The following is a 26512-nucleotide window of genomic DNA, read 5'->3' on the forward strand; positions in this document are numbered from 1 at the left end:
GTCCTGGCATGACAAGGATCTATCAACGTGTCATTATTATTATTATTATTATTATTATTATTATTATTTATTTCTTAGCAGACGCCCTTATCCAGGGCGACTTACAATTGTTACAAGATATAACATTTATACATTATTTCACATTATACAGATATCACATTATTTTACATACAATTACCCATTTATACAGTTGGGTTTTTACTGGAGCAATCTAGGTAAAGTACCTTGCTCAAGGGTACAACAGCAGTGTCCCCCACTGGGGATTGAACCCACAACCCTCCAGTCAAGAGCCCAGAGCCCTAACCACTACTCCACACTGCTGCCCGGGTCATGGGTCAGTAGTACTCTATCGCTGGTCCATTTGTAATTTTATATATGTATAAAATAACTCTGATGTTAATGGACAGTACGTGGTGTCAGTCTCCCATCTCAACCACCTGACCCTCTTTAGCCAATGATAACTGCCTTTGGCTGCAGCCTCCAGACTCTGATAGTTGAGACTGGGCTCCTGTCACTCAAACCACAGGGTTTGGATAGATATGAAGTCAATCCTGTTGCCTCCTGTCAATATTGTTTACCATGAACTATTTCTATATCTATTTAAGTCTACACTTTGATTTAGACCTAGCCTTAATGCATCATGAGGGAAGCCCAGCACTCCTGCTTGTGCCTGCAATATAAATGGACAAGCATTAGTGGACAGGATTTGTTTACTTCTAATCCTTTTTTGGCAACACAAACTCCAGCAACATCTGGTCCATTAGCAGCTAAACCAATTCCGTAAAACTGGACAAGGCCAAACATTCCAGTAATTTTATACTGCCAGTGCAAAATCAAAAAAATACCAATTATTTCCCCCTTCCCCCCCCCCCCCCCCCCCCCTCCTTTGTTACAACCACTGTGGTGAAACCCTAAATGCATTTTTCAACGTGTAGGTATGAGAATGCCCTGATAGTTTGCAGTGATGTTCAACAATAGAAGTGGCACGAGTTGATGCTTTCAAATGAGAACTGACACATTGAAAAAATGTGACATTTTGAAATCTAATATGAAATACTGTACTATTCTGGCTTCTGGTAGACTTGCAATTTTATAATTTTGTAGTTTCTTTGATTTTATAGGACAAATAAAATATCTAAACTATGTTCATATAGTAATTTTTTTTTGTACTTTAATGTACAGACGTGCTCAAATTTGTTGGTACCCTTACAGCTCATTGAAATAATGCTTCATTCCTCCTGAAAAGTGATTAAATTTAAAAGCTATTTTATCATGTATACTTGCATGCCTTTGGTATGTCATAGAATAAAGCAAAGAAGCTGTGAAAAGAGATGAATTATTGCTTATTCTCCAAAGATTCTAAAATGGCCTGGACACATTTGTTGGTACCCCTTAGAAAAGATAATAAATGGATTATAGTGATATTTCAAACTAATTAGTTTCTTTAATTAGTATCACACATGTCTCCAATCTTGTAATCAGTCATTCAGCCTATTTAAATGGAGAAAAGTAGTCACTGTCTGTGCTGTTTGGTATCATTGTGTGCACCACACTGAACATGGACCAGAGAAAGCAAAGGAGAGAGTTGTCTGAGGAGATCAGAAAGAAAATAATAGACAAGCATGGTAAAGGTAAAGGCTACAAGACCATCTCCAAGCAGCTTGATGTTCCTGTGACAACAGTTGCAAATATTATTAAGAAGTTTAAGGTCCACAGAACTGTAGCCAACCTCCCTGGGCGTGGCCGCAAGAGGAAAATCGACCCCAGATTGAACAGAAGGATAGTGCGAATGGTAGAAAAAGAACCAAGGATAACTGCCAAAGAGATACAAGCTGAACTCCAAGGTAAAGGTACGTCAGTTTCTGATCGCACCATCCGTCGCTTTTTGAGCGAAAGTGGGCTCCATGGAAGAAGACCCTGGAGGACTCCACTTTTGAAAGAAAAACATAAAGCCAGACTGGAGTTTGCTAAAATGCATATTGACAAGCCACAATCCTTCTGGGAGAATGTCCTTTGGACAGATGAGTCAAAACTGGAGCTTTTTGGCAAGTCACATCAGCTCTATGTTCACAGATGAAAAAATGAAGCTTTCAAAGAAAAGAACACCATACCTACAGTGAAACATGGAGGAGGCTCGGTTATGTTTTGGGGCTGCTTTGCTGCGCCTGGCACAGGGTGCCTTGAATCTGTGCAGGGCACAATGAAATCTCAAGACTATCAAGGCATTCTGGAGTGAAACTTACTGCCCAGTGTCAGAAAGCTCTGTCTCAGTCGCAGGTCATGGTTCCTCCAACAGGATAATGACCCAAAACACACAGCTAAAAGCACCCAAGAATGGATAAGAACAAAACATTGGACTATTCTGAAGTGGCCTTCTATGAGTCCTGATCTGAATCCTATCGAACATCTATGGAAAGAGCTGAAACTTGCAGTCTGGAGAAGGCACCCATCAAACCTGAGACAGCTGGAGCAGTTTGCTCAGGAAGAGTGGGCCAAACTACCTGTTAACAGGTGCAGAAGTCTCATTGAGAGCTACAGAAAACGTTTGATTGCAGTGATTGCCTCTAAAGGTTGTGCAACAAAATATTAGGTTAGTGGTCCCATCGTTTTTGTCCATGCCATTTTCATTTGTTTTATTTACAATATTATGTTGAATAAAAAATCAAAAGCAAAGTCTGTTTGATTAGATATGGAATAAACAATGGTGGATGCCAATTACTTTTGTCAGTTTCAAGTTATTTCAGAGAACTGCATTCTTCGTTTTTTGTGGAGGGGTACCAACAAATTTGAGCACGTCTGTATGTTTCAGTCCTGAAATAGGTGATGCTAAACCTTTTTGTTATAGCTGTATATCCGACGCCATTCCTGAGCAACCACTGTGGAAGCGGAGGCTTTTTTAGGCTGGTTATCTTCCATCTAGGAAAAAAAAAAAACCTAAATGCTAGTTCTCTTTTTTTTTTTTTATATAAATATCACACTCCAATTGTAGGTTATGCAAAACTTTTGGCCATAGCTGTATAAGTTGGGTGTAGAAAGAACATGTAAATTTGTGTAATTGTTGTTTTAAGAAAATCAGTATTCCTGTGGCGGTCCGTTGGCTTTAGAGTTAGGACTACACCACTGATCTCCCATAAGGACAAGGAAGCAAAGCGTGGGCTTGCAAGCTAAAGGGCTGCTACTTAAATTGAACACGAGAAAACTATTACAAACATCAACATGAAAGGTTAGGGGGTGAAGGTGGAAAGACAATAAACTCTTGACAGCTGCCTATGCTCAGAATGCCCTGTAAGCTCTTGCTGTCATTTCTGATAATTTGAAAAGCTCTGGCTGGGCCTGCTCACTGGGGCCTGGGCCTTGGGCATGCTCAGTAGATTGTGTGCTTCATTCTCCAGCTGGGGCAGCCACTTCTCCCCCCCCCCCCACCCCCCCCCCCCCGAGGAATTTTGCAGCCAGTGCTGAACCTGACCAGTGCTGATTCCAGGGCTGGGTTTAACCCAGGGAAAAATCAGTTTTGCTGATTGTGTTGCAAAAGGATATTGATCAGCAAGGGAGGCAAGGAAGGACATGAGCTTTTTGCTTGGGACACAAAGATAAGGGTTGTGTTATATGAACTGTCTATAAACTTTTAATTCCACTCGCTCACTCTTCACTACCTGCCCATAATTGGGGTTAATCTGTTCTGCTGTAGATGTCCATATTTCAGTACTTGATGCTTCCGTTATGAATGTTGGTCTACAGAGGGATTTAGCTCTGCTGCTTTCCAAATGGAGTCAGAGAGCTCAGCTGCTCTGGCAAGGTTATTGTCAAGCTCTTTGGTTGTTGACTGACATATTTTATGTGCTGCAGTATTCTATCAACATTAATAATGAGAATACAAACAATAAACAGTTTTTTTTTTTTTTATTAATAATAAACATTAGTAAGATCCCCAGCACATGGTCGAAACAGGCAGCCTGGAATGAGCATCTGGATTTAGAGCGAGCTCAGGTTTCATCAGGAATACACGGCACAAGCCAAGGCTGGAGAAGACAGATGAACAAATGGAGGATATCTGTCCATCTGACAGCAGTGGCGTTTAATTGAACAAGGCCTGGGAATGTGAGCTCTTTAACTCTACACAGTAAACCTTATCATAGAGGCAGTTAGTCGTCCCCCCCCCCCCCCCCCCCCCCTTTGTGATCTAGTGTACATGACTGATAGGTCTTGGCTCTTGAGCTTCTAGAACATTTGGAACCCCAAATGGCACCGACACCCTATACCGTGACCTACTCCTATAGTCCAAGCCTTTAAATCAGATTTAGAATATGCAGATTTTTCAAGCACCACAGTGTGGCAAAGGGCACCTCCTACCAGGAAGAACTGCCTAAGCTTTACAACGCATATGGCTGGTTTCACAATCCTGGATTAGCACTAACCTTAACAAACACAAGGTAGTCCAGGATTACTGCGTACCTGGGTCTGTGAAACCAGCTGGTAGAGTTCTTTCCCAAATTAAGATAAAAATACAAAAAAAGAGTATTGGAAACCAATGGCAATATACTGTACATACACAGATGAAAAGACTGGGAGGGAGGTAAACTGTACACATAAAAAAAAAAAAAAAAACCCTTTGTGTAAAGACAGGGGGTTTATTTGAATATCTGTTTCTGCAACGTGTAAATGTGTGCTAATTAATTATTTCAACAAATGGAATAACAGAACTTGGCAGGTGGTCAGAAATGTCAAGTGTATTGGCAGCCCTGCAGGAGCCCATGTTGAGCGGGTGATTGACAGGCACAGGCGGGACTTGCTGACAGTTGAAAATCTGCTGCTTGCTGGTCGTTCGGCCTGGTGGGAGGAAGGGGCAGGGTTCAATATATTTTTAAAAAATGATTTCAATACCCCGGAAATATAGAAAATGGACAGTGTATACTGTTAAAAGGGCAGCAATATTTAGATACGATAGTGTTTCATTCCTTAAACACAATGCTCACCAGTCCCCAAGCACCTGATCTCGGTCCCTTTATCCCTCCACTCCACTTTAAAAATGTATCAAAGTATGCGAGTAACAAACATATTCCCTACCAAGAATAGAATTCACATGTCGGTGACTGTGCTGTGAGAGAGCAGGTCGTCATACACCCATAGCATGTAGAATAGAAACTCTTAACAAACCCTTGACCTGTTGCAAATCAATCAGACAAGCTGGTTCTGATAGGGGAACATTTTACAGCAGGTTAAATTACTTTTTGAACAAATATGCATGTATGTTTAATACAAAATGGGCAAGTGCTTCTTAAGAAAGGTCATTATTTAAAGCAGCCAGTCATGCATGCAGAGAGGGACATATTCACTGCTATTTTCTTTTTTTTAAATAGGTAAAATACTTATAATTTTACAAAACTAAAACCACAAAACTTAAGTTATGTATTTCAAATTATTTTAAGGATTCTCAATGTGTCTGGTATCTCATTTTGTAACATTTAAAGACAGCAGGCCTGTCATGTCTTCATCGGTGTTTGTAAAATAAGGTTACCACAGGTAGTTCCCAATCACACCTTCTGGCTTTTCTATAAAGAAATATCCTGCATTTGTTTTCATTTATATTCCCTCCTGCTGACACCCCCACCCCTGTATTTCTCCTCTGAATTCAATCCAAGTCACACGCAAGTGTAATCTGCCTTTGCATTTAATAGCCCTGTATGACATTTACCGTCAGCAAGCGCAATTCATTTTTGCTATTTTTTATGACTCGTGTCAATACTCTAGTTTGCTTCATTAGATGTAAATTTGTTATTGAATTAAAGTATGACTAAAGCCTGTAATATTCTAGCATGCATCACCGACAGGTAACCCAAGCAACAAAGATGCATACATATTGTATTGATTTATTTTGAATACTACAATATATAGTTGTGTTATGGGCACTAAATTAAATTGTTAGGATTTAGGTGATATTGTGATATAATTCACAAACCGTGTGTGTGTGTGTATATATATATATATATATATATATATATATATATATATATATATATATATATATATACACACACACACAGTGGTTTGCAGAAGTATTCACCCCCCTGCAAAGTCTTCACATTTTGTTGGCACCTGAGTGTACTCCACGACGCTTTCAAATTAGACTTTACATGTAGAATCTACACAAACTACTCCACATTGATAAAGTTAAATGCATATAGAATATAAATAAGTAAGATTTACAGAAAAAAACAGATTAATCTCAGTTTCATAAGTATTCAACCCCATTTGCTACTGCAGCCAGAAATCAAGTTTTTTTTTTTTAATATACAAAGTTTCAGAAGTCAGTTCCTTTGCTGCCATTGTCTTTCTGGATCTAACAGTTGCTTCCCACCATCTGTCTAGCGATGAGAAGTTGTTTTGTGGCTGACTCGAGTTCCCTAAATCCTGACTCCCAGCTGCAGGTGCACCCACTGCAAGCCCCTTCAGACTCTGATAGATGAATGATACCATGAGAAATGTGCTTGGAACTCTGGCACGCTGGTCCTATTATAAATCATGTTTTAACGGTTACCATGTTTGACATTTCAATATACTGCACAGTGAACGGCTGTGATTGTGATAGAAATGTACGTGAATGGTGGGCTACACTTTCCAGATTTCATTTCTAATAGATTTAGATGTTTCCACTCTTCACTGTAAAAACAACATGCAAGCTAAGCACATGTGCTTTTCTCAGACTGGACCCCACATACACATACGCACGATCCTGTTTGTGCAGATATACACAACCCAATTGAAAGTTCTGTGCCTCTTGAGACCTAGTACAGCATGCACGGGTATTTCTCATCAATCTGCCTTGATCCATAGTGCAAACGAATAGCCCCTGGGGTGTGCTTTGCTAAAATACTAATTTGTTGTCAGGGTTTTAGAATCTTGAACTCCTGTTAGTATTTCCTCTTTTTTTTTTTTTTTTTTTTTTTTTAAAGCTAAATGGCCTCAATTCATTCTTTCCATTAAAAGTTGACCTAAGTGTCATTTCGCTGCAATTACACATGCTGTTGTCTTGTTGTAACCATTTAAGGTTTGTAGTATTACCATTGTGGTCTGTAGTACGTGGTAGTGTGGGAGGCAGGAGGTTAGTAAGGCTTTAATGTAATAATGTGATACCTGAATTGGCCTGTCGCCTCTAAGGGACTGAACATTTGCTGCCTGAGACAGTTTGATGTTAATCCTAAGTATCTCTCTCATTGTCTTCCATTGAAAAATAAAAATACATTGAGGGGTTCAAGGCTGGCGACTGCTTGGTTCAGGTGAGCAGAATTACAGGCTAAAAATCTGTCATGGTGTCCCCAGTATTGCACTGCTTATTTGTATGCTACAGTATGCATGAGGATAAGTATTGATAAAACATGCTTTTCTGTTGTAGCCACTGAACCACACCAACAGCCACAATAGGCAGCAGGAAATCTCTACACTTTTGTTGGCATCTGTCTAGTAAGCTTGGTTTAAACAGGCTTGTTAGTCTGGGCCCCAGAGTGAGTGCTCAGTCTGCTCGTGAAAGGTACAAACTTGATACAACCTGCCTGTTCTACTGAATGTTAAGAAGAGGAAAGAGCAGTCAGTGATAGCTCCAGTCCCATTGTTTTTTGATATTGCAGTCTACTCTCTTCCAATTTGATCCTTATATATATATATATATATATATATATATATATACAGTACTGTGCAAAAGTTTTAGGCAGGTGTGAAAAAATGCTGTAAAGTAAGAATGCTTTCAAAAATAGACATGTTAATAGTTTATATTTATCAATTAACAAAATGCAAAGTGAGTGAACAGAAGAAAAATCTAAATCAAATCAATATTTGGTCTGACCACCCTTTGCCTTCAAAACAGCATCAATTCTTCTAGGTGCACTTGCACACAGTTTTTGAAGGAACCCGGCAGGTAGGTTGGCCCAAACATCTTGGAGAACTAACCACAGTTCTTCTGTGGATTTAGGCAGCCTCAGTTGCTTCTCTCTCTTCATGTAATCCCAGACAGACTCGATGATGTTGAGATCAGGGCTCTGTGGGGGCCATACCATCACTTCCAGGACTCCTTGTTCTTCTTTACGCTGAAGATAGTTCTTAATGACTTTCGCTGTATGTTTGAGGTCGTTGTCATGCTGCAGAATACATTTGGGGCCAATCAGATGCCTCCCTGATGGTATTGCATGATGGATAAGTATCTGCCTGTACTTCTCAGCATTGAGGAGACCATTAATTCTGACCAAATCCCCAACTCCATTTGCAGAAATGCAGCCCCAGACTTGCAAGGAACCTCCACTATGCTTCACTGTTGCCTGCAGACACTCATTCGTGTACCGCTCTCCAGCCCTTCGGTGAACAAACTGCCTTCTGCTACAGCCAAGTATTTCAAATTTTGACTCATCAGTCCAGAGCACCTGCTGCCATTTTTCTGCACCCCAGTTTTTGTGTTTTCATGCATAGTTGAGTCGCTTGGCCTTGTTTCCACGTCGGAGGTATGGCTTTTTGGCCGCAAGTCTTCCATGAAGGCCACTTCTGACCAGACTTCTCCGGACAGTAGATGGGTGTAACAGGGTCTCACTGTTTTCTGCCAATTCTGAGCTGATGGCACTGCTGGACATCTTCCGATTGCGAAGGGAAGTAAGCATGATGTGTCTTTCATCTGCTGCAGTAAGTTTCCTTGGCCGACCACTGCGTCTACGGTCCTCAACGTTGCCCGTTTCTTTGTGCTTCTTCAAAAGAGCTTGGACAGCACATCTGGAAACCCCTGTCTGCCTTGAAATTTCTGCCTGGGAGAGACCTTGCTGATGCAGTATAACTACCTTGTGTCTTGTTGCTGTGCTCAGTCTTACCATGGTGTATGACTTTTGACTGTAAACTGTCTTCAGCAACCTCACCTTGTTAGCTGAGTTTGGCTGTTCCTCACCCAGTTTTATTCCTCCTACACAGCTGTTTCTGTTTCAGTTAATGATTGTGTTTCAACCTACATATTGAATTGATGATCATTAGCACCTGTTTGGTATAATTGTTTAATCATACACCTGACTATATGCCTACAAAATCCCTGACTTTGTGCAAGTGTACCTAGAAGAATTGATGCTGTTTTGAAGGCAAAGGGTGGTCACACCAAATATGGATTTGATTTAGATTTTTCTTCTGTTCACTCACTTTGCATTTAGTTAATTGATAAATATAATCTATTAACATGTCTATTTTTGAAAGCATTCTTACTTTACAACATTTTTTCACACCTGCCTAAATCTTTTGCACAGTACTGTGTGTATAAAATATATATATATATATATATATATATATATATATATATATATATATATATATATATATATAATTTTTTTGAAGTGGGATATGCTGCTTCCATTGGTAAATTGAAATGCTGTGGTCAGAATTCTAGAAAGTAAATTCTATACTATCTAATATGAATGTGCATGCATGTACGTGTTGGAAAGACACTAATTGCTAAAAGAGACCAAGGTTCGCAAGCCAGTCTAACCGAGTAAACCACGGATTACCACACAGCAGCAGAATGGCCTGGTGAAACCCTGTGCCAGTTCATTCAAACTTACTGATGTGTCACTAAATACAATCAAAAAAATCCTCTACGAAGTGTGATTTTAAAATTGACCGCTAGATGGCGACACAACACATTAGCAACAGCAAAGTCTGTTCAGTATTATGTTTCAGTCCTAGTAATCATAAATATTGTCTCTAAGATGACCTGCAACCAAATTTGGATATACATTAGTCAAGGGGGGAGACCGCTTTATGATCTACTCTGTTTAATGTTTCATCTGAAAAAAAGCACTTTTCAATAGCACTTCTAGCATCCTGGGAGGAGTGCCCTCCACTCAGCAAGCAGCACAACTACAATATGCATGGCTGTGTATGACATGAGCGTGACAGCCATCATTTACAATATGCATGGCTGTGTATGACATGAGCGTGACAGCCATCATTTACAATATGCATGGCTGTGTATGACATGAGCGTGACAGCCATCATTTACAATATGCATGGCTGTGTATGACATGAGCGTGACAGCCATCATTTACAATATGCATGGCTGTGTATGACATGAGCGTGACAGCCATCATTTACAATATGCATGGCTGTGTATGACATGAGCGTGACAGCCATCATTTACAATATGCATGGCTGTGTATGACATGAGCGTGACAGCCATCATTTACAATATGCATGGCTGTGTATGACATGAGCGTGACAGCCATCATTTACAATATGCATGGCTGTGTATGACATGAGCTTAACAGCCATCATTTACAATATGCATGGCTGTGTATGACATGAGCGTGACAGCCATCATTTACAATATGCATGGCTGTGTATGACATGAGCTTAACAGCCATCATTTACAATATGCATGGCTGTGTATGACATGAAGGTGACAGCCATCATTTTCTTGCAGCTTAAAACCTGCCTCTGATGTATTTCTGTGCACTGTTACAAAAACAGATGTGTTTGCTAAACAACATGCTCTCTGCAGTATTGTAATATTCCATTATGCTCCCAGGAATTCTCCTCCGTCGACCAAAAGCATCCCTAGTCTGATTTCTGCTGTCTTGGTCCCATCTCTGCACATGTCAGGGAATGTGGGTGCTGACTGTAGTTGAATGTTGAATTCAATGTCAAAAGGTTTATTGTCCAGCAGTCGTGTATCTAAAAAGGGAGAGAATGTGGTCACAGGTTCTACTGTCTTGTGCTCTGAATGCCAGCAGATGGGCAACTGTAAATCTGTCACATTGACACCCTGCATGGAATGACACACTATGGAATGAGAGAAAGACTAGCATCCAATTCACATCACATGCACTTTCCATTATAGACTTAAACCTACAGTATATCAACGGTCCACCCACGATCTTCTGGAATGAGGAGATTATATATGTATGTATGTATACAGTATATATATATATATATATATATATATATATATATATATATATATATATAGTATTTAATATTGTACTGCACAGAAGCTCTGTGACAGCTATAATGACTGCAACTCAGTATTGCTGTCACAGCTCTTTTGGACAATTAAATCAAGCCATTATTTGTGAAAGTGAAATATTTAAGGCCATATATTTATCTTGAAGATTTTTTTATGAACAATACCACAGGGCCTACTATATATGTGAGCACAAGAAGTGTTTATTTTCATTCAGTTTAATAACAACAACAAAACAAGCCTTGTAGTAATGTTCTTTATTATTATCACCGTGTTTATTGCAAAGCAGATGCAAACATAAAACCACTGTATTGACATTCTGAGTCAGTAATGTGAGGGTATTAAGCTATTAACACACAGTCCTTTTATTACTAATTGTGTGTGTGTGTGTGTGTGTGTGTGTGTGGATATATACAGTCAGCGCCGTTATATGTTAGAGCAGTGTAGAGTAGTGGTTAGGGCTCTGGACTCTTGACCGGAAGGTTGTGGGTTCAATCCCTAATGGGGGACACTGCTGCTGTACCCTTGAGCAACGTACTTGACCTAGATTGCTCCAGTAAAAACCCAATTGTATAAATGGGTAATTGTAAGTAAAAAATAATGTGATATCTTGCAACAATTGTAAGTCGCCCTGGATAAGGGCATCTGCTAAGAAATAAATAATAATAATAATACCCAGATACACGTCAGTCGAGTTTTACCGCCCTTGTATTAAGAATAAAACAAATCCCCATTTTTTAAATATTTCTGATTGCGTCACCAGCTTTCTGATACAAAGCCCATCTCTTCAATATTACAATGTATGCTACTTGTTTATCCATTTTTGTGGGCTCTTTTTCTGCATGTTAAATCAGTCTGTCTTTGTTGTGCAGATTCACAGCGTTTCCTCCAATTTCACATGACGAAAATGCAGCAAAAGCTAAGCGAACGAGACCAGCTATTGTAATGTCAAAGTTAATCATGAAACAGTTTTAGATACTGTGATGGATTTATTTATTTATTTATTTATTTATTTATTTAATTTGTGATCTTTAGAGTTTAGTTGCTTTTGTGCATTTTCATTTGCAAGTAAACTGTACAATTTTGAATATTGACTTTGGATTCTGTTTAAATTCTGGAAACTGGTAGGTTTTTTTTTTTTTTATCTTTTGCTAAATTGCATTGCCTTTTACGTTTTAAACAGTTATGTGCCTTTCATTTTGCTGTTGGGTCGTTAATGGGGAATTGTACATACTACTACAATGCGTACCGGATTTAAAAGTATGTACCTTATTACAGTCAACGTGTCCACAGTCGTCACTTTTGGCAAGTGTTTTTTTTTTTCAGAATCATATCGTTCTGAATTAAAATATTATGTTGAAAATATAGTACTGTACCAACCAAACCAACTGCAGCAGGTACATCTAAATGGAACCCTAATTGTTTTACAACCATTATTGCTTTCAGTTGTGTATTTTTGACATTGTCCATTTTTTTTTCAGGAAACACAAAAAAGATACATCGGGTTGGAATGGGCCAAAATGAAATAATGAAATAATGAGATATGCGTTAGACTCGTTTAACCGTCTCTGAAGTCAAAATTATATAGGGTCGGATATGTGAGTGCTAGGATATAGCTCTAGTATACAGTAAAGGCATTGGCCCTCTAACAGTACATTTGCATTACATCTCATGTCTACAGTGTCTTTTACGGTGTCTGTCAATGCGAACATAAGGTACAAACACCTCCTGCTTCACTGTACACTCGTCCACTGCAGAACTGCAGCTAAACCCATGTGACTTGTTTGCACAGTCTGGGGACTGTGTTTTGAACGTGTGTAAGTTACGGCTTGGTCGGGGGGTCCTGAAAAATATAATGGAAATGCAAGTAGCACCCGACTTCCCAAAGAACAATCTTCAGCGGAATGTAAAGGTAATCAGTTTTATAAACATTGCTGTAAACGCCGGTGCTTGATTCGTGGATGTGATGAAGTTTTCGCGGTGTTATTCAGAAACTTCATGGTGACAAATAGGAGCCGAGCACAAAGGGAGCTGGGACAGCGCGTAGAATTTAAACACATTGTATACCGTGGTTTCATTTATTACCATAACTTGTATCAGGTAAAATACCATTCATTTAACAGCGATTTACACATGACAAAAAAAAATAAAAACAAGAACGAAACGAATTTAACATTTTCGGTTATGTCTGTATAACATGATTACAGAAGTTACGCGCAAAAGTGCCGCATTGCTTAACTACGATTTGATTTTTGAAACTTGACGTTTTACAGAGCAGGTTCATCCAGACTAATATTGTTTATAGGTTTCATACCGTGAAAAATATTTTGTCGCACTAAATTTATCGTTACATTGTAATGCATTCAAAAGTTATAGGCAAAAAATACTACGCAATAGGCCGCAATTAAAATAAATTCTTACCTTGATATGAAAAAAATATTTAGTTTCATAACTTGTAGAATAATAGAAGTCACTATACGTGTCTGGAACCAGATGTAAGTCTGTGTTAGAAATATAGATAGTTAGAAAAACGTTTCCATTTATACCTTTTACATCTAAAACACCAATATGAAATAAATGCATAAACATATGCGACCATATTTATGTAGTTCATAGTTAAATTAATTAATTTTTTAAAAACCTTTTGTGTACATACAAAAAAAAAAAATCCATGTGTTTATCTTTCTTTTATATAGAATGATTAGAATGATGTGGTCAAATTACAGATATTATAAATATTGTGTAATTATACACATAGTGTACTCATAGTCAGGATTCGGTCAATCACCGAAAAAAACAACCATTTCGCGATATGAGCGTTTATAAATGATCAAAGAATGAAATAAATTATTTGATGACATTTCGAAATGGAAAGTAAAGAGCAAAGCGAGTGCTCAATATGGTTTCTTTTGAAAATGTATTTTTTCTTTCGCTTAAAAAAACAGTGATTAGACAAAGGTGGACTGACACTTGCAGTTTAAATACTGTGTATGGAGTAGTCTCATAATATGACAATACATTTAATTGTGTTCGTTGTTTACTCAAACTGTATTTTCTAAATAGCAAGACGAGAACATTATGAAAGTTATTTCAAACTCACTTTGAGCTTAATGTTTGAGATCACTATCCTAAATTGTCGACCCCCTTGCAAACGAGGCCACGCTCTCAATTGGTTAACTTGCTGCATAAATAATCCCAGGTGGGGGACGCTGCTGCTGTACCCTTGAGCAAGGTACTTTACCTAGATTGCTCCAGTAAAAACCCAACTGTATCAATGAGTAATTGTATGTAAAAATAATGTGATATCTTGTAACAATTGTAAGTCGCCCTGGATAAGGGCGTCTGCTAAGAAATAAATAAATAAATAAATAAATAAATAAATAAATAAATAAATAATAATAATAATAATAATAATAATAATAATAATAATAATAATAATAATAATAATAAAACGTTTGTATTTCTAGATTGAGCAGTGTCTTTAAAATCTGTTCAGAAACTGTGCATTTGCTCAAAGCACATTTCGCAAGACCGAAGAAGCTGTCTCTCTTGCGTTTCGATCTTTGCTTGTTTGATATTTTCCATTCCGCAATTTGATGAAAATAATTTGCTCAAAGATCGAAATAACCTTTCATTTCGTTCTTTGATCATTTGTAAATGCACAAATCGCGAAATGGTTATTTTTTTCGGTGACTGGTCGAAACCTGACTGTGACTATACCTATAACATATACATATAAAGACACATGAAGTATTCTGCAATCATTTATGTTGAATTTAACCTAGAAAACCCCAAATGCACATGGGCCCATATTCCCAAGAATGTCACCCTGTTGTAAGTGTACATTCTTAGTTCAGCTTGTGTTGTTTCTTTGTTTATTTAAAAAGCAGCGTGCGTGCGTGCATGAAAGCCCCGTTTTTAATGATTTGTCCGAAGGGTTCACTTCATATTCAAAGTTCCAGTGTGTTGGTCCTGGTCGCGTGCCCCACGCAACCGCCACAGGCATTGACAAACACAGTATGCACGCAAAGGCATTGGCTAAAGATTGTACCATATGCTGGAAGTGTGCATTATATAACAGGCGCGCATTTAAAATGTTTGCAATCAACACACATCTCCTGATTCCCGCACGCTTGTATGATTCAGTCAGTCAGTGATACGGACATCGTGGTGATTACCGCATAATCGAAAGGAACAGAAAAAGAACATGCTTGATAGAAATAACCAAGCCACCAAAGACGGTATTTATTACCCACAAGATGCTTTCACAAGGCACATTTGGCTGTAAAAAAAAATATCAATCTGGCAGCAGTGACCGAGGGAGTAGCCTATAAAAAAGTCTCAAGCGAAACGCTTGCATTACCTATTAAATGTTACCTCAAGCTCAATGAACAAATAAATCGCGAATTGGTATCATTTTTGTTTAAGAAAATCTATATTTTATTGGCGTTCCAGTACTTTCAGATTTAGGACTACATCGCTGATCTCAGTGTGGATATCCTATTAAGTACTTTTGTTTAAACAATCCAGCAAGTATTGGCCATTTTACACACACACATTTTATATATGTATATAGCGGATGGCTGCAGAGACTCAACTGAGCGATAAGAGGCAGTGTACGCGCTGAGTTTGAAAGCACCCGTTTGTGAGATGGTGCGCATTTTGGGTATCCATAGCGGTGAGATGTCTGTAGCAGACAGCACTTTTCTGAGGAACTCGGTTTTGAAAAAAGTTCCGCTGCCATCCGTGACTCCAAGGGCAAACCTACGTTTTTGTTTTCACTTTTATGTTGAGGGCTGTCTGTTTTTATGTCGGTGTTTAATTTGTCTTGTTTAGTGCTGTGTAGGCTGTATGTCTGAATACGAGAGAGAAATTAAACAATATGTTCTTGCTCTAAATGAGTTGCTGCTATATTAAATTATGTAACAGTGTAATGCCTGAGAAAACACGACTGAACCCTTGAAACAATGTATCAAATTGAAGTATTTGGTTGAAACGCTAACAGACTACTACTGTACAGCACTAGTTTGTGCAATATGAGAATCGAAAGAAAATGGTGTTTTAAATAAATGTGATTATTTTACATTTCAGGCATTTTTATTGTGTGTTTGTTGTACTTGGTCAAGACTTTATCCTCTGGCCGAAATAAAACAACCTGGTGCTAACAACCTAAAATCTAATTTAATATGAAGGTAATGCCTTGAGCGGCGTAGACGGCTACCATATATTTACATTTTAAGCCCAGCCAAGCCCTCGCTACACACGATATATATATATATATATATATATATATATATATATATATATATATATATATATATATATATATATATATATATAAAATTACACAGACACTGCGAGAAACGCTGCTTCTCTTTAGTTTTTTTCCCGCACTATTGACCCAAACACACACAATCAACTGGGCAGCTACTCTGCTTATCGGTAACAAAGAGAATGCAGCGTACAAACACATTAAACAAAAGGTTCGCCAAACTACCTTGGTTTCCTTTTCCAGCTGTGCACACTGCAGCCTAGAAGCCATAAACCGGGGGGTTTGTATACCCTACACAATCATGCAGTTGGCTGATTAGGCCAACTGCCAAAATAATTAAAGAATTCACATAATTACCCAACAATCACAATTAAGGCTTTTCAGCCCATGACCTTCTGGGGAATGTATTCCTGTGTGCCACAGGACTACACGCTCTCTGCTCCTTATCTCATAATACTTTCCAGCTGCTGAAGAAAGATTAGCGTTACCCTTCTAAATTGGTACTGTAAGTACAAGCATGTCACTAAGCGCTGTTGAAACAAATATTGGTCCCTGTCTGCTGGCTCACTCACCTTAAGGTTATGTATTTTCAATTGGGGACACATTTAATATGACATATTGAATTAGGGATTTGAATGAATCAACTTATGCACTTGCTGTGTGTCAAATCAACATTCTACTGGTGTAAGGTTCCCAAGCTTGTTATTCACTTGTAACATCTCATCACTCTCATCTCATCTGTTTGCAAATGAACTCTGAAACACAGACAGAAGTCTGCAGAGAAAGCAGGGCTACTGAATTTGAAGCTTTAAAGCTGAGAGAACAGGAAGTGACTGTGTGGCTTGGAACTTGGTTTTAGGAGACTAGGTTTGAAGCCACTGTACGGTACACCAGGGGAGACTTGGGGTTTAATACAGTAAAGATTTTATCCACTAAACCTTTTTCTGTTTTTTAAGCACAACCTTTCAAATTAGTTGCCTTGCATTTAAAAATGTATCTCGATCTTCACAGTTTTAAATCTTTTGTGATTTTCAAAAAGCATGACTGCTTAAAAAATAAAACTTCCTTCAGCAGTGAATGGTACATATGTACAATTATAAAACCATTAGCTCCACGATAGTAAACATTTTAACAGTCTGCAATTAGAACAAACTACCTGATTGCTGACAGAAATGCAGAGGAGATTCTGATGTCTGGCAATTTGAGTCAATCCTTTTTTTATATATAGTTTAACATACCAGGTGTTTTCTTTGTTGAATGTGAACATTTAAAAAAGGAAAGAGCTATACACACAGCAAAAGATATACTGTTGTTTTTTTTTTTTAATTTTATTTATTTTATTAAGAGGGTAGGAATGTTTTACACAAACCGTTTACCGGGTGAAAGGACATAAGCAGTTCACGTGGTAGAACTCTGAAATAAATACTCTGGAAACTCTGAGAGCATTCTTATTCTATTATTACTTTTTGGAATTTGTGAATTAAAGACAGCTGAAAAAAAGAGTACCTTGTACAGTGAAGACAGACGTGGCAGCTGTTGCCAGCTGTTTGCACAGAAATATGAAACCGATATGGGTTTGAATAAAGGTTGCTGTTGGTATGTATAGACGTTTTTTATTGATTGGCTCACATTTGTCAATAGGAAACTGCAAGCTAATGCACTCAGAGGGTAGTCTGAGGATTACAGTGGAATATATTGTACTTTAATGATATTTGCTCAAACAGCTAACCCTGATTTGCAGGTCGTTGAAGAAAGCCACGCTGGATGACTGATGCTGCTGTTTATGATTTCATTAAGCATGGCCAACCACATGACCTATCAGCACAGTGGAATTAAACTGTCGAAAGCACCTGGATCTCTTAAATACAGTTGAATCCCAGGAGCCTCCCTGTTTGAGCAACCAGATTCAGAATCCATATTTGACTGTCATGAGCTTTATGTCAGCACAGAGATATTTTTAGATCGGAGAGTCGCTCATCTCTTTAGGGTTGTGTAAATGCAGGGTGTATATGTTTGTTCAGATGGGCTCTGTTTAGGGAACCACCTGTCAGGTGTTCAATGTGTAAAATCTTTGCGAGGCCAGGCAGCTTTTCAGGCGTTTATTTTTCTTCTGTTAAAGTGCTGCGCAATGTGCACTTTGAACAGCGCAATCATGCCACAGAATGGACCCACCATGAACATCTGAAAAAGAAACTGTGAGTGTAATTTCCTGCCCGCACTTTCAGACTCAGAACGAAAGTAAAGCCTTCGTGCACGAAGCGGCTGTTTATCTGGTTTAGCATCTTTTACATTTGTTCCAGTTGACTTGTCTCATGGCATAGAGAATCTGGCCCGATCGTGTTACTGGTCCTTTAATGTTTTGGTGTTTATGGCCTCCCTGGCCCCTGTTTTATGGCCCTGTCCCTATAAAACACACTTCTAAAATAACAGAACTCTGAGATGGCACCTGCTAGGAGAGGTGGGATGGAAGCAGCTGCTAGTTCCTTCATTGCTACAGCCAGTTAATTTATCCTCCAGAGACCATATCCCACATTTACTATACGAACTTTGAATACCATTCTGTGAGGATGGAACTCAATACACTGACAACATGTATACAACAGTATATTAAAGTCACTTTTTTGATCATACAATATAGCTTGTTGTAAATTCATACATGTAGCAAATATAATTAAAATCCAGTATTTGTTTGTTAAATAGAATTCAAATTGGTGTCTTTCTCTTCCCTTTTGAAAGTCACCATTTCATTTGTTACATGATGTTCTGGTACAACACCTTAAAGATATATTAATTTCTGAAACACCCTTAAACCAGGAAACTGACCTCTGAATATTTTCACATTCTCATATTGAATATATCTGACTACAACCTGAATACAGGTTCATCTTTCCTGTAGTCCCCTAAAACTGTGTGTGTGTGAGTGTCTGTATATATGTAGCTATGTATTTTGAAAGGTTCAAGTGAATTACAGCTAAGGTTTTAGATCACCCTGTAGAATCCACTAATTTTGCTTCATAAAGTTGAATAAAACCTGCTGAATAATGTTACATTAACATGCATACCACTTTGTTGTTTCGCATATACTTAACATTAAATGCTGTACTACTATTATGGCTTCCGGTAGACTTTTGCGATATCATTTTGTAGTTTCTTTTATTGCATTATGTTAAATAAAATATAATATAGTTATTTTTTTTTAAAATGATGTCTCAATCCTAAAATTGTAGGTGCTGCTAAACTTTTGATCATATCTGTATATCTGACACCATTCATAAGCAACAGCTGTGGAAGGGGTTGTTTTTTAGGCTGACTATCATCCGTGTAGAGAAAAACAACCAAAAATGGTAAAAGACAGTTTTAAGAAGTGTGCGTTTTCAGCTTCTAAAGCAAGCTTCTCTTGGTTTACTGCTGCTCCTGATCTCATTGGTTTCACAGCTCCTGTTCCACGTGGAAGGAGGGGCAACAGTGTTTCAGAGATGTTTTGATTAATGCCAGGCCGCCCTAAATTTAGCTTCCACGTGAGAACTTATATCAGAGGCTGGAAAGGGCACCCCAGTTGAATGGGAATTCCACAGTGACTGCTGCTGGGCCAGGAACAAGATGTAGTTTGTTTGCTTCCTATGAAATAAAACAAAAACCTTTTGATTTACTTGCAGTGCCACCTCCTCCAAGTACCAGGAGAAGAAGCCTTTCCCCCTTGGCATCTCGCTTGGCGGGGGGGGCTCGAACCCTCTACTCCTGACTCCGGCCAGTCTGCAGCTCGCTCAGCTCCAAGCCCAGCTCACCCTGCAGAGGATAAAACTGGCACACACAGCCGTGAACAGCAACACAGCAGCAGCTGCCACCATTCTGAACCAGGTCCTCTCCAAGGTGGCAATGTCTCAGCCCCTGTTTAACCAACTGAGAAGCACTTCTATGGTCAGCACTCCCCATGGGCACGCTGGCGGAACTCAGCTGGGCTTAGGGATGTCCGCAAACAAGTTTCCATCCGGCGGATTGCCCTTCCCATCTCAGAACCCGACACTGGGGCCTCTGGTTGGGGGAGGTCTGAGCTGCAGTGGGAGTCTGCAGAATCAAAACCCTAATGCTATGGGACTGAATCCCTTTGGAGGGATGGTGGCTCAGGCTTCAAGCCAGCAAACCTCGGCACCCGTGGGCCTTGCTCAACCTGGGGGCTCCTATGCAAGCAGTGGCTTTACAGACTATGGAAACAATATGAGTGTTCCTGCTAATTCAGTTTACACCTCAGACTCAGAGCGAAGGGGCCAGTACGGATTCCTCAGTGGGGTGCCCAGTGCTTTAAATTCTTCAGCTTTGACTTCCAGCCAGTCAAAGCTGGGGACCCAAGGTGGGTTTCAGAGGGATTTCTACATCGCAGGCACTCAGGGGCAGGAAGCTTTGGGCTTCTCTGGGGAGCAGAACACAAATCATTTTCATCAAGGCAACCACAAAGACCTAACCGAGCCTGTCACCCATGGAACATGTACCACCAGCCAGTGGCCAAACCAGGCCAACTTCTCCAAGCCAAATAACCCAGAGCTGGTACCTAACTCAGGTGCTGTGTGGACGACCTCAGGGCAGCCATTCCACATGAGGGGAGAGCTCTACAACCCAGAGGAGCCAACCACTGACCCCAAGTTCAATCCTGCTGCCGGCCAGCATCCATTTAGCAAGCTGGGAACCAGCAATCAGGGGTTTGTAGGATTTGGGCAGCTCAGGCAAGCAGAGGAACAGGTGCCTCCAGGCCCGGTGGTACCTCTGCAGCCACACCAGCTCAACGATTTCCATGCAGTAACTCCTGCTCACCTCCCCCATGTCTGCACCATCTGTAATAAGAAGGTCTTTAATCTAAAGGTAGGTCATTAGAAGAGATCATGACCATTGCCGCAAGAGTTCATTCTGCAATAGCGATTTCACTTTACATTAGTTGGCATTATTATACAGCTCCGTGACACACAGACAGTGTAGTGCTATGTACAGTAACTAAAGGGTAATTGCAAAGTTTTTTGGGATGTTGCTAAAACTTTTTGTAATAATACTTCATAGTTGTGTCATTTCTATGTAACCATGTGAACATGTGAGTTTATTTTTAATGCTGCCTAACGTAAAGTGTAATCACAATTACAGTTATTGATTTTTACAGCGTATGATTGCAAAAAAAATGTAATGTGTGCTTTCCATGATATTAATTGTGGACACGTACACAGACATAAAGAGAAGTAATAATAATGTGTTCATGATCAATCAATCAAAACCTTATCCAGAGGAGTCGATTGAGAACAAATTCTCGTTTCCAATGACGAGCTGGCAAGAGGGTCACAGCACCAGAGAGAACAACATCAAACACAAGAACTAAGAATGACAAAAAACACATCATCAATCAGAAAACATCAAACAGAAAACTCAGCAGCTACTCTTCTGTAGAATCTCAAGTTCAAAAATGGAAAGAAGACGTGTGTGATGTATGTAAATAGGCATAAGTGCAATAATATTTATTTGTGTGTGCTGCTGTAAAGGTACATCTGAATTTGGTGTCCTTCAATTTGGTTAAGAATGTACTGAGTGATTTGTTAATAGTTGAAAGGTATGTGGACTATAATAGCCATGGGGACCTGTTTCACCTTAGCAGCCAATAAAACTAGGAGCTATATTTATTCATGTGGAAGTTAAATTGATATGCATTGTCTTACTTGTGAAGCCAGAGTCAGATTAACAGCTCCTCACTAAGGAAGTTCATTTTACTGCATGTACAGCGTCAGAAAATGAATACATGTTTGATGTGTTAGATCTTTTACAGGACAGACAGGTCCTACTACAGCAATGTAAACACATGCAGCAGACATGTGTTTCCTACCTTCCTACAGGAAACTGTTTTAAAGAGCCACTTGCTGCATCATTTATCTTCACTACTGTATTCTTCATGCTGCTCACTTTGTAGATCAGTTGAATCAGTTTCTGTTTCAATCATCACATCCTGGGGAGTTTAAAACACCCCTGTGGCCATAAAAAGGCTCTCAAACACGTCTTCTCTCTAAGTGCAGCTGGTACACCAGAGTGTAACCGTTAACCTGTACCCCTGCAACATGGTGCTTCCAGTCAATGTAAGAAATACCAGCTAGAACAAATACAATTGCAAGTTACTTTTTTAAGATGGTTCATTTTTATAGTGAAAGCAGGAATTGTTTGCATTTAATTGAAGTTGTATTTGTTGATGAACGGTTTCTAATCATGTCTAAAGGAATACATACCCAATCTATTTATCTACAGGACTGGGACCAGCATGCCAAGGGAAAGCTTCATATTCAACAATGCCTGCAATTCTCAGAGTGGTGAGTACTGCACAAATACTACTGATTATTAATACGTATAGTAACTGCTGCTAAGGGAATACCAGTAATTGCTAATTAATTTCTCTTGAATAAGAAAAACAACCTCATTAATCTACAAGTAATAGAGGAATACATTACATGTGTAAGCTGTGAATTAACCACATTTGTGAAATGACAAGGGAAGCACTGTGTTTAACTCTTGCACAGCTGAATGCTGGGCTGCAGTGCACAGTCTATATGTACCACTCACTTGTGAATGGGTGTACTGTATATACCGCTATTTATTTCATTTATTTTCTGCCACACCATGGGTTTGTACATTGAGTTTGACAATACTGATGATACTCCTTGTTTACTTAGTCTGGCATAAAGGTGAAGTCCAGTGATTATTTATACTCTTTGTTGGCCTGAAATATCATTCCAATGGCCATTTAATGTATAAATACTGTATATATGTTGCACATTTCCTGCTGCGCTGACAACACATGACAAAACCTTTAATTTTTATTTTTTAGCCCTACCATTGGCCCTGCTAATTTTCCAACATTTTCAGAAGGAAGTCTAAACACCTCGACAAATAACTCTGTGGCGTATTCCTCAGCTGGAACTCAAGGTGAATGGTGTTCAAATGCATGACATGTACTTCGTTGGCTACGTTTACAACAACCTTTGGCACCCAGAATTGAGTTATTTTTCCAGAATGTTGGAAAACATATTTTGTGGGCAGGTTTAATTTCTCTTTTCTTCTTTTCAACCCCAGATGTATCCTCAGGTCTCAACACCTCTGCACCATTGAGAATTCCTACCTTTTCTTCAAATCAGTTAGGGTCAAAGGTCAGTACACCAGTGGTGAATGGGTAATCCATTTCATTATTTCGACTACTTTTAACCACACTTGCAATAATAATAAGATAATGAATGTAGCCTGGCCATGCATCACATGACGCTCAACGCGATGTGTTCAATCATTTACCGGAAGCAATGGGAATTTTTAGTCCAACGCGCTGTAGTTGTGGTAGTTGGTATTTTTTCATAAGAAACCTTTCCAAAAATTGTGTGGCATCAAGTGTGACGTGATTGCAGCGTATTTCCTAGCAGCAGTTTGTACACTGGGTGCGCATGGTAGTACATGCAATGAACTCTGCATTGATAGTATTCTTCGCTGGCCTTGGTGGTTTTATTTATGAGCTGTATCATTCAAGTGGGGATATGATGGTGAAAGGCAAACACGGTGTTCAGTGCCATACAACAAGAAAATAAAAAGAGAAAGCAGGCCACATTCCTTAGTATCTGTCTCTGTGTGCTTTACTAATGTTACCGTAATATTACTAAATCACTTGTGAGCTGCTGTCTTATACCTAGTTATTTTTTTTTTAAAGATGTATATTTCTATATGTTTTATATTACGTATGAAAGAAATAAAACTAATTGTGCAGTGTTTTAAAATATATATAAAATTGGAGGGCTACGTGTGATACTTCTCTACCATAATAAAGTACAATATAATATATACTTCACCTAATTAAAAAAAGGAAAAATAGGAAAATTGAACGGAATAAGCCAAACAATTTAAAACATGATATTTAAAGCTAATACAATGATAACATGTTATTTTTATGTAGATCTGAAATGTGTCATGTCGTCTCAGTTAGACACACTGGAATGCGTTGGAACGCTCTGGAACGCTCCGGAATGCCGTTCCGCTACTATTTTCTATAGGCAGCGGTGTGCAGTTGAGACCGGAACTCGCATAATAGGCAAGCTAAGTCACATGACTCACATCTCAAGCACAGCTGTCTGATTCAGTCAGTAGTCCTGTTGATGGAATGAAAAGAGTATTAGGGACTTCTATTACAAACTACTTTTTTAAGAAGGCTAAAAATGCTGATGAAGACGACAGCAACAGACTGTGCATTGACTACGACTGTGGACACAAACACAAACAAAGCCACAGACACGTCAAGTAAAACATTCTGACAAGATGGAGAAAGATGCTTTTGTGGAAATACATATGTATAAATGCATATATATATATATATATATATATATATATATATATATATATATATATATATATATATATATATATATATATAAATGTGTTAGTAGAATTTCAGTAAATAAATGCAATGAATTTGTATAATAATTCTTGTTTAAGAAAATCTATATTTTAGTGGCGTTCCGGTCCCTTCAGATTTAGGACTACAGCACTGGTTAGACAGGCACTTCCTTGGTTATTTCAGCTCATTAGTGTTTTCTGAGTGAAAGCTTGCCTCTGACTGCAAAGGAAATCAGTTATGCACGGCTTAGAAAACTGCACGTGAGACCTAAACAGGAAATGGGAGTGTAGGTAAGATTTCTAGAAGCGTGTCACGAGCGACTCCTTTAACCCCATCTGCATCCCTACACTATTTATACAGCACGACTCCTTTAACCCCATGTGCATCCCTACACTAGTAATACAGCACGACTCCTTTAAGTTGCTTTTCTCAGTTAATGTTCATTACCAGTGTTGTCCAATAAAAAGGAATACGCATTTCATTGTTGTAACTTGTTCACCATATTAGTGATATTAGTGCACACGTTTTAAGAGAGAGGGGTCTGTGGTAATGATCTAAGCAGTGACAGCTCTTAATACCGGCTCTGTTTCCCTTTATATGTATTCTGAATGGGTTTTTTTCACCAGGGCTGATATATTGACCCACTTCACTTTTATACGTCCTTCAGTTTAGATCCTTCAAATTTAAGGGTGTTGAGAATAATGTATTTATTGGTTGGAGCCAGTAATTCAGCAATATTATGACAGAAAGCTTACTCCTCTGAATGTCAAGTTGTGATATTAGTGATACTTGTTTCTGTCTGACACTGACCTCTGTAGAGGAAGGGCTATATAAAATTAGCTCTGGTGGTCAAGTGTCCATTCTATCAGATGAAACATTTTTCATCCTCAGAGACAAGTAGTCCCTCTACCAGACCACCCCCGCCCTTTTTCAAATTGAGCATATACTGTGCAGCCAATATTTCTACAGAAAAACAAAACAAACTACTGCCCCCAACACGCCAGGTACTCAAACAACCATAGTCAGTTGTTATGCATATGGAATGTACACTTTTAATTACAGTTTCTGAAATACGTGGAATTTAGAAGAAAAAAACAACGACATACAAATTGCACACATTAAAGTGTGATTGAATTACTGTTCAGTTAGTCCAGTAAAAGGTATCACCTCTCTTTCTCGGTCACACATTGGCAGGTCAAGAGTTTAGTGTCAGGCGACAGGCGGAGGCTCTTGGGATTAGCAGTGGAGTGTAAGTGGCTGTGATCATGTGCACAGTCAGCCCCTTCCTGAACCAACAGGGAAGCAGCACTAAACAAACAGACAGGCTCCCTTCTGGAAGGGTAAGGGGACAGACCTTGCAGTCCTGGGAATGGAGTCTCAGTGCCGCAGTGTTCTGCCAAATTCAAATATTCATTTATATAGTCATCCGCCTGCTTATAGTGGAAAAAGGGTATCAGAAGATTATATATATATAATTTGTAATTTTAAAATGCAAACATATTCTCAAATCTTAACTTTAACATTAATATATGCAGAAAAACTCACTCCCACACACTCAGTGATAATTATTATTATTATTATTATTATTATATGATAGTAATAGTAAGATAACAAACGTTACAACATGTTTTAAAAGTCACTGTAGAAAGCCGACGGTAATATATATCATAGATGTATTTTTGTAATTTGTTTAGAAAAGAGCTGCACATTTTAAGAAAGTCAAACAAGAAGTAAAGAATGCTGGCAACAGCACGATGTAGGTGTTCTTATACCTGATGCTTCATGTGCAAGGGCTTGGACACATTGTAACAAAATTACCCAAAATGAAGGACCAAGGCTAATTCAATATAAAATAATGAATAGAGTTTATTACACT

General features: G+C 38.8%; 1 protein-coding gene across 2 annotated transcripts in view; it reads left to right on the plus strand.

The window, feature by feature from the left end:
- LOC117417889 (RNA-binding protein 20-like) overlaps window positions 1-26512 on the plus strand; it is a 45003-nt gene that overhangs the window by 7308 nt on the left and 11183 nt on the right. For both annotated transcript variants that reach the window (XM_058985293.1, XM_058985294.1), the window contains exons 2-5: window positions 19904-21101; window positions 22515-22576; window positions 23092-23189; window positions 23337-23410. In XM_058985293.1, the coding sequence (XP_058841276.1) occupies window positions 19904-21101; window positions 22515-22576; window positions 23092-23189; window positions 23337-23410 (1432 nt within the window). The remainder of the gene's footprint in view (window positions 1-19903; window positions 21102-22514; window positions 22577-23091; window positions 23190-23336; window positions 23411-26512) is intronic.

Source organism: Acipenser ruthenus, chromosome 13 (genome assembly GCF_902713425.1).
Source record: "Acipenser ruthenus chromosome 13, fAciRut3.2 maternal haplotype, whole genome shotgun sequence".
In the NCBI taxonomy this organism is placed as follows: domain Eukaryota; kingdom Metazoa; phylum Chordata; class Actinopteri; order Acipenseriformes; family Acipenseridae; genus Acipenser; species Acipenser ruthenus.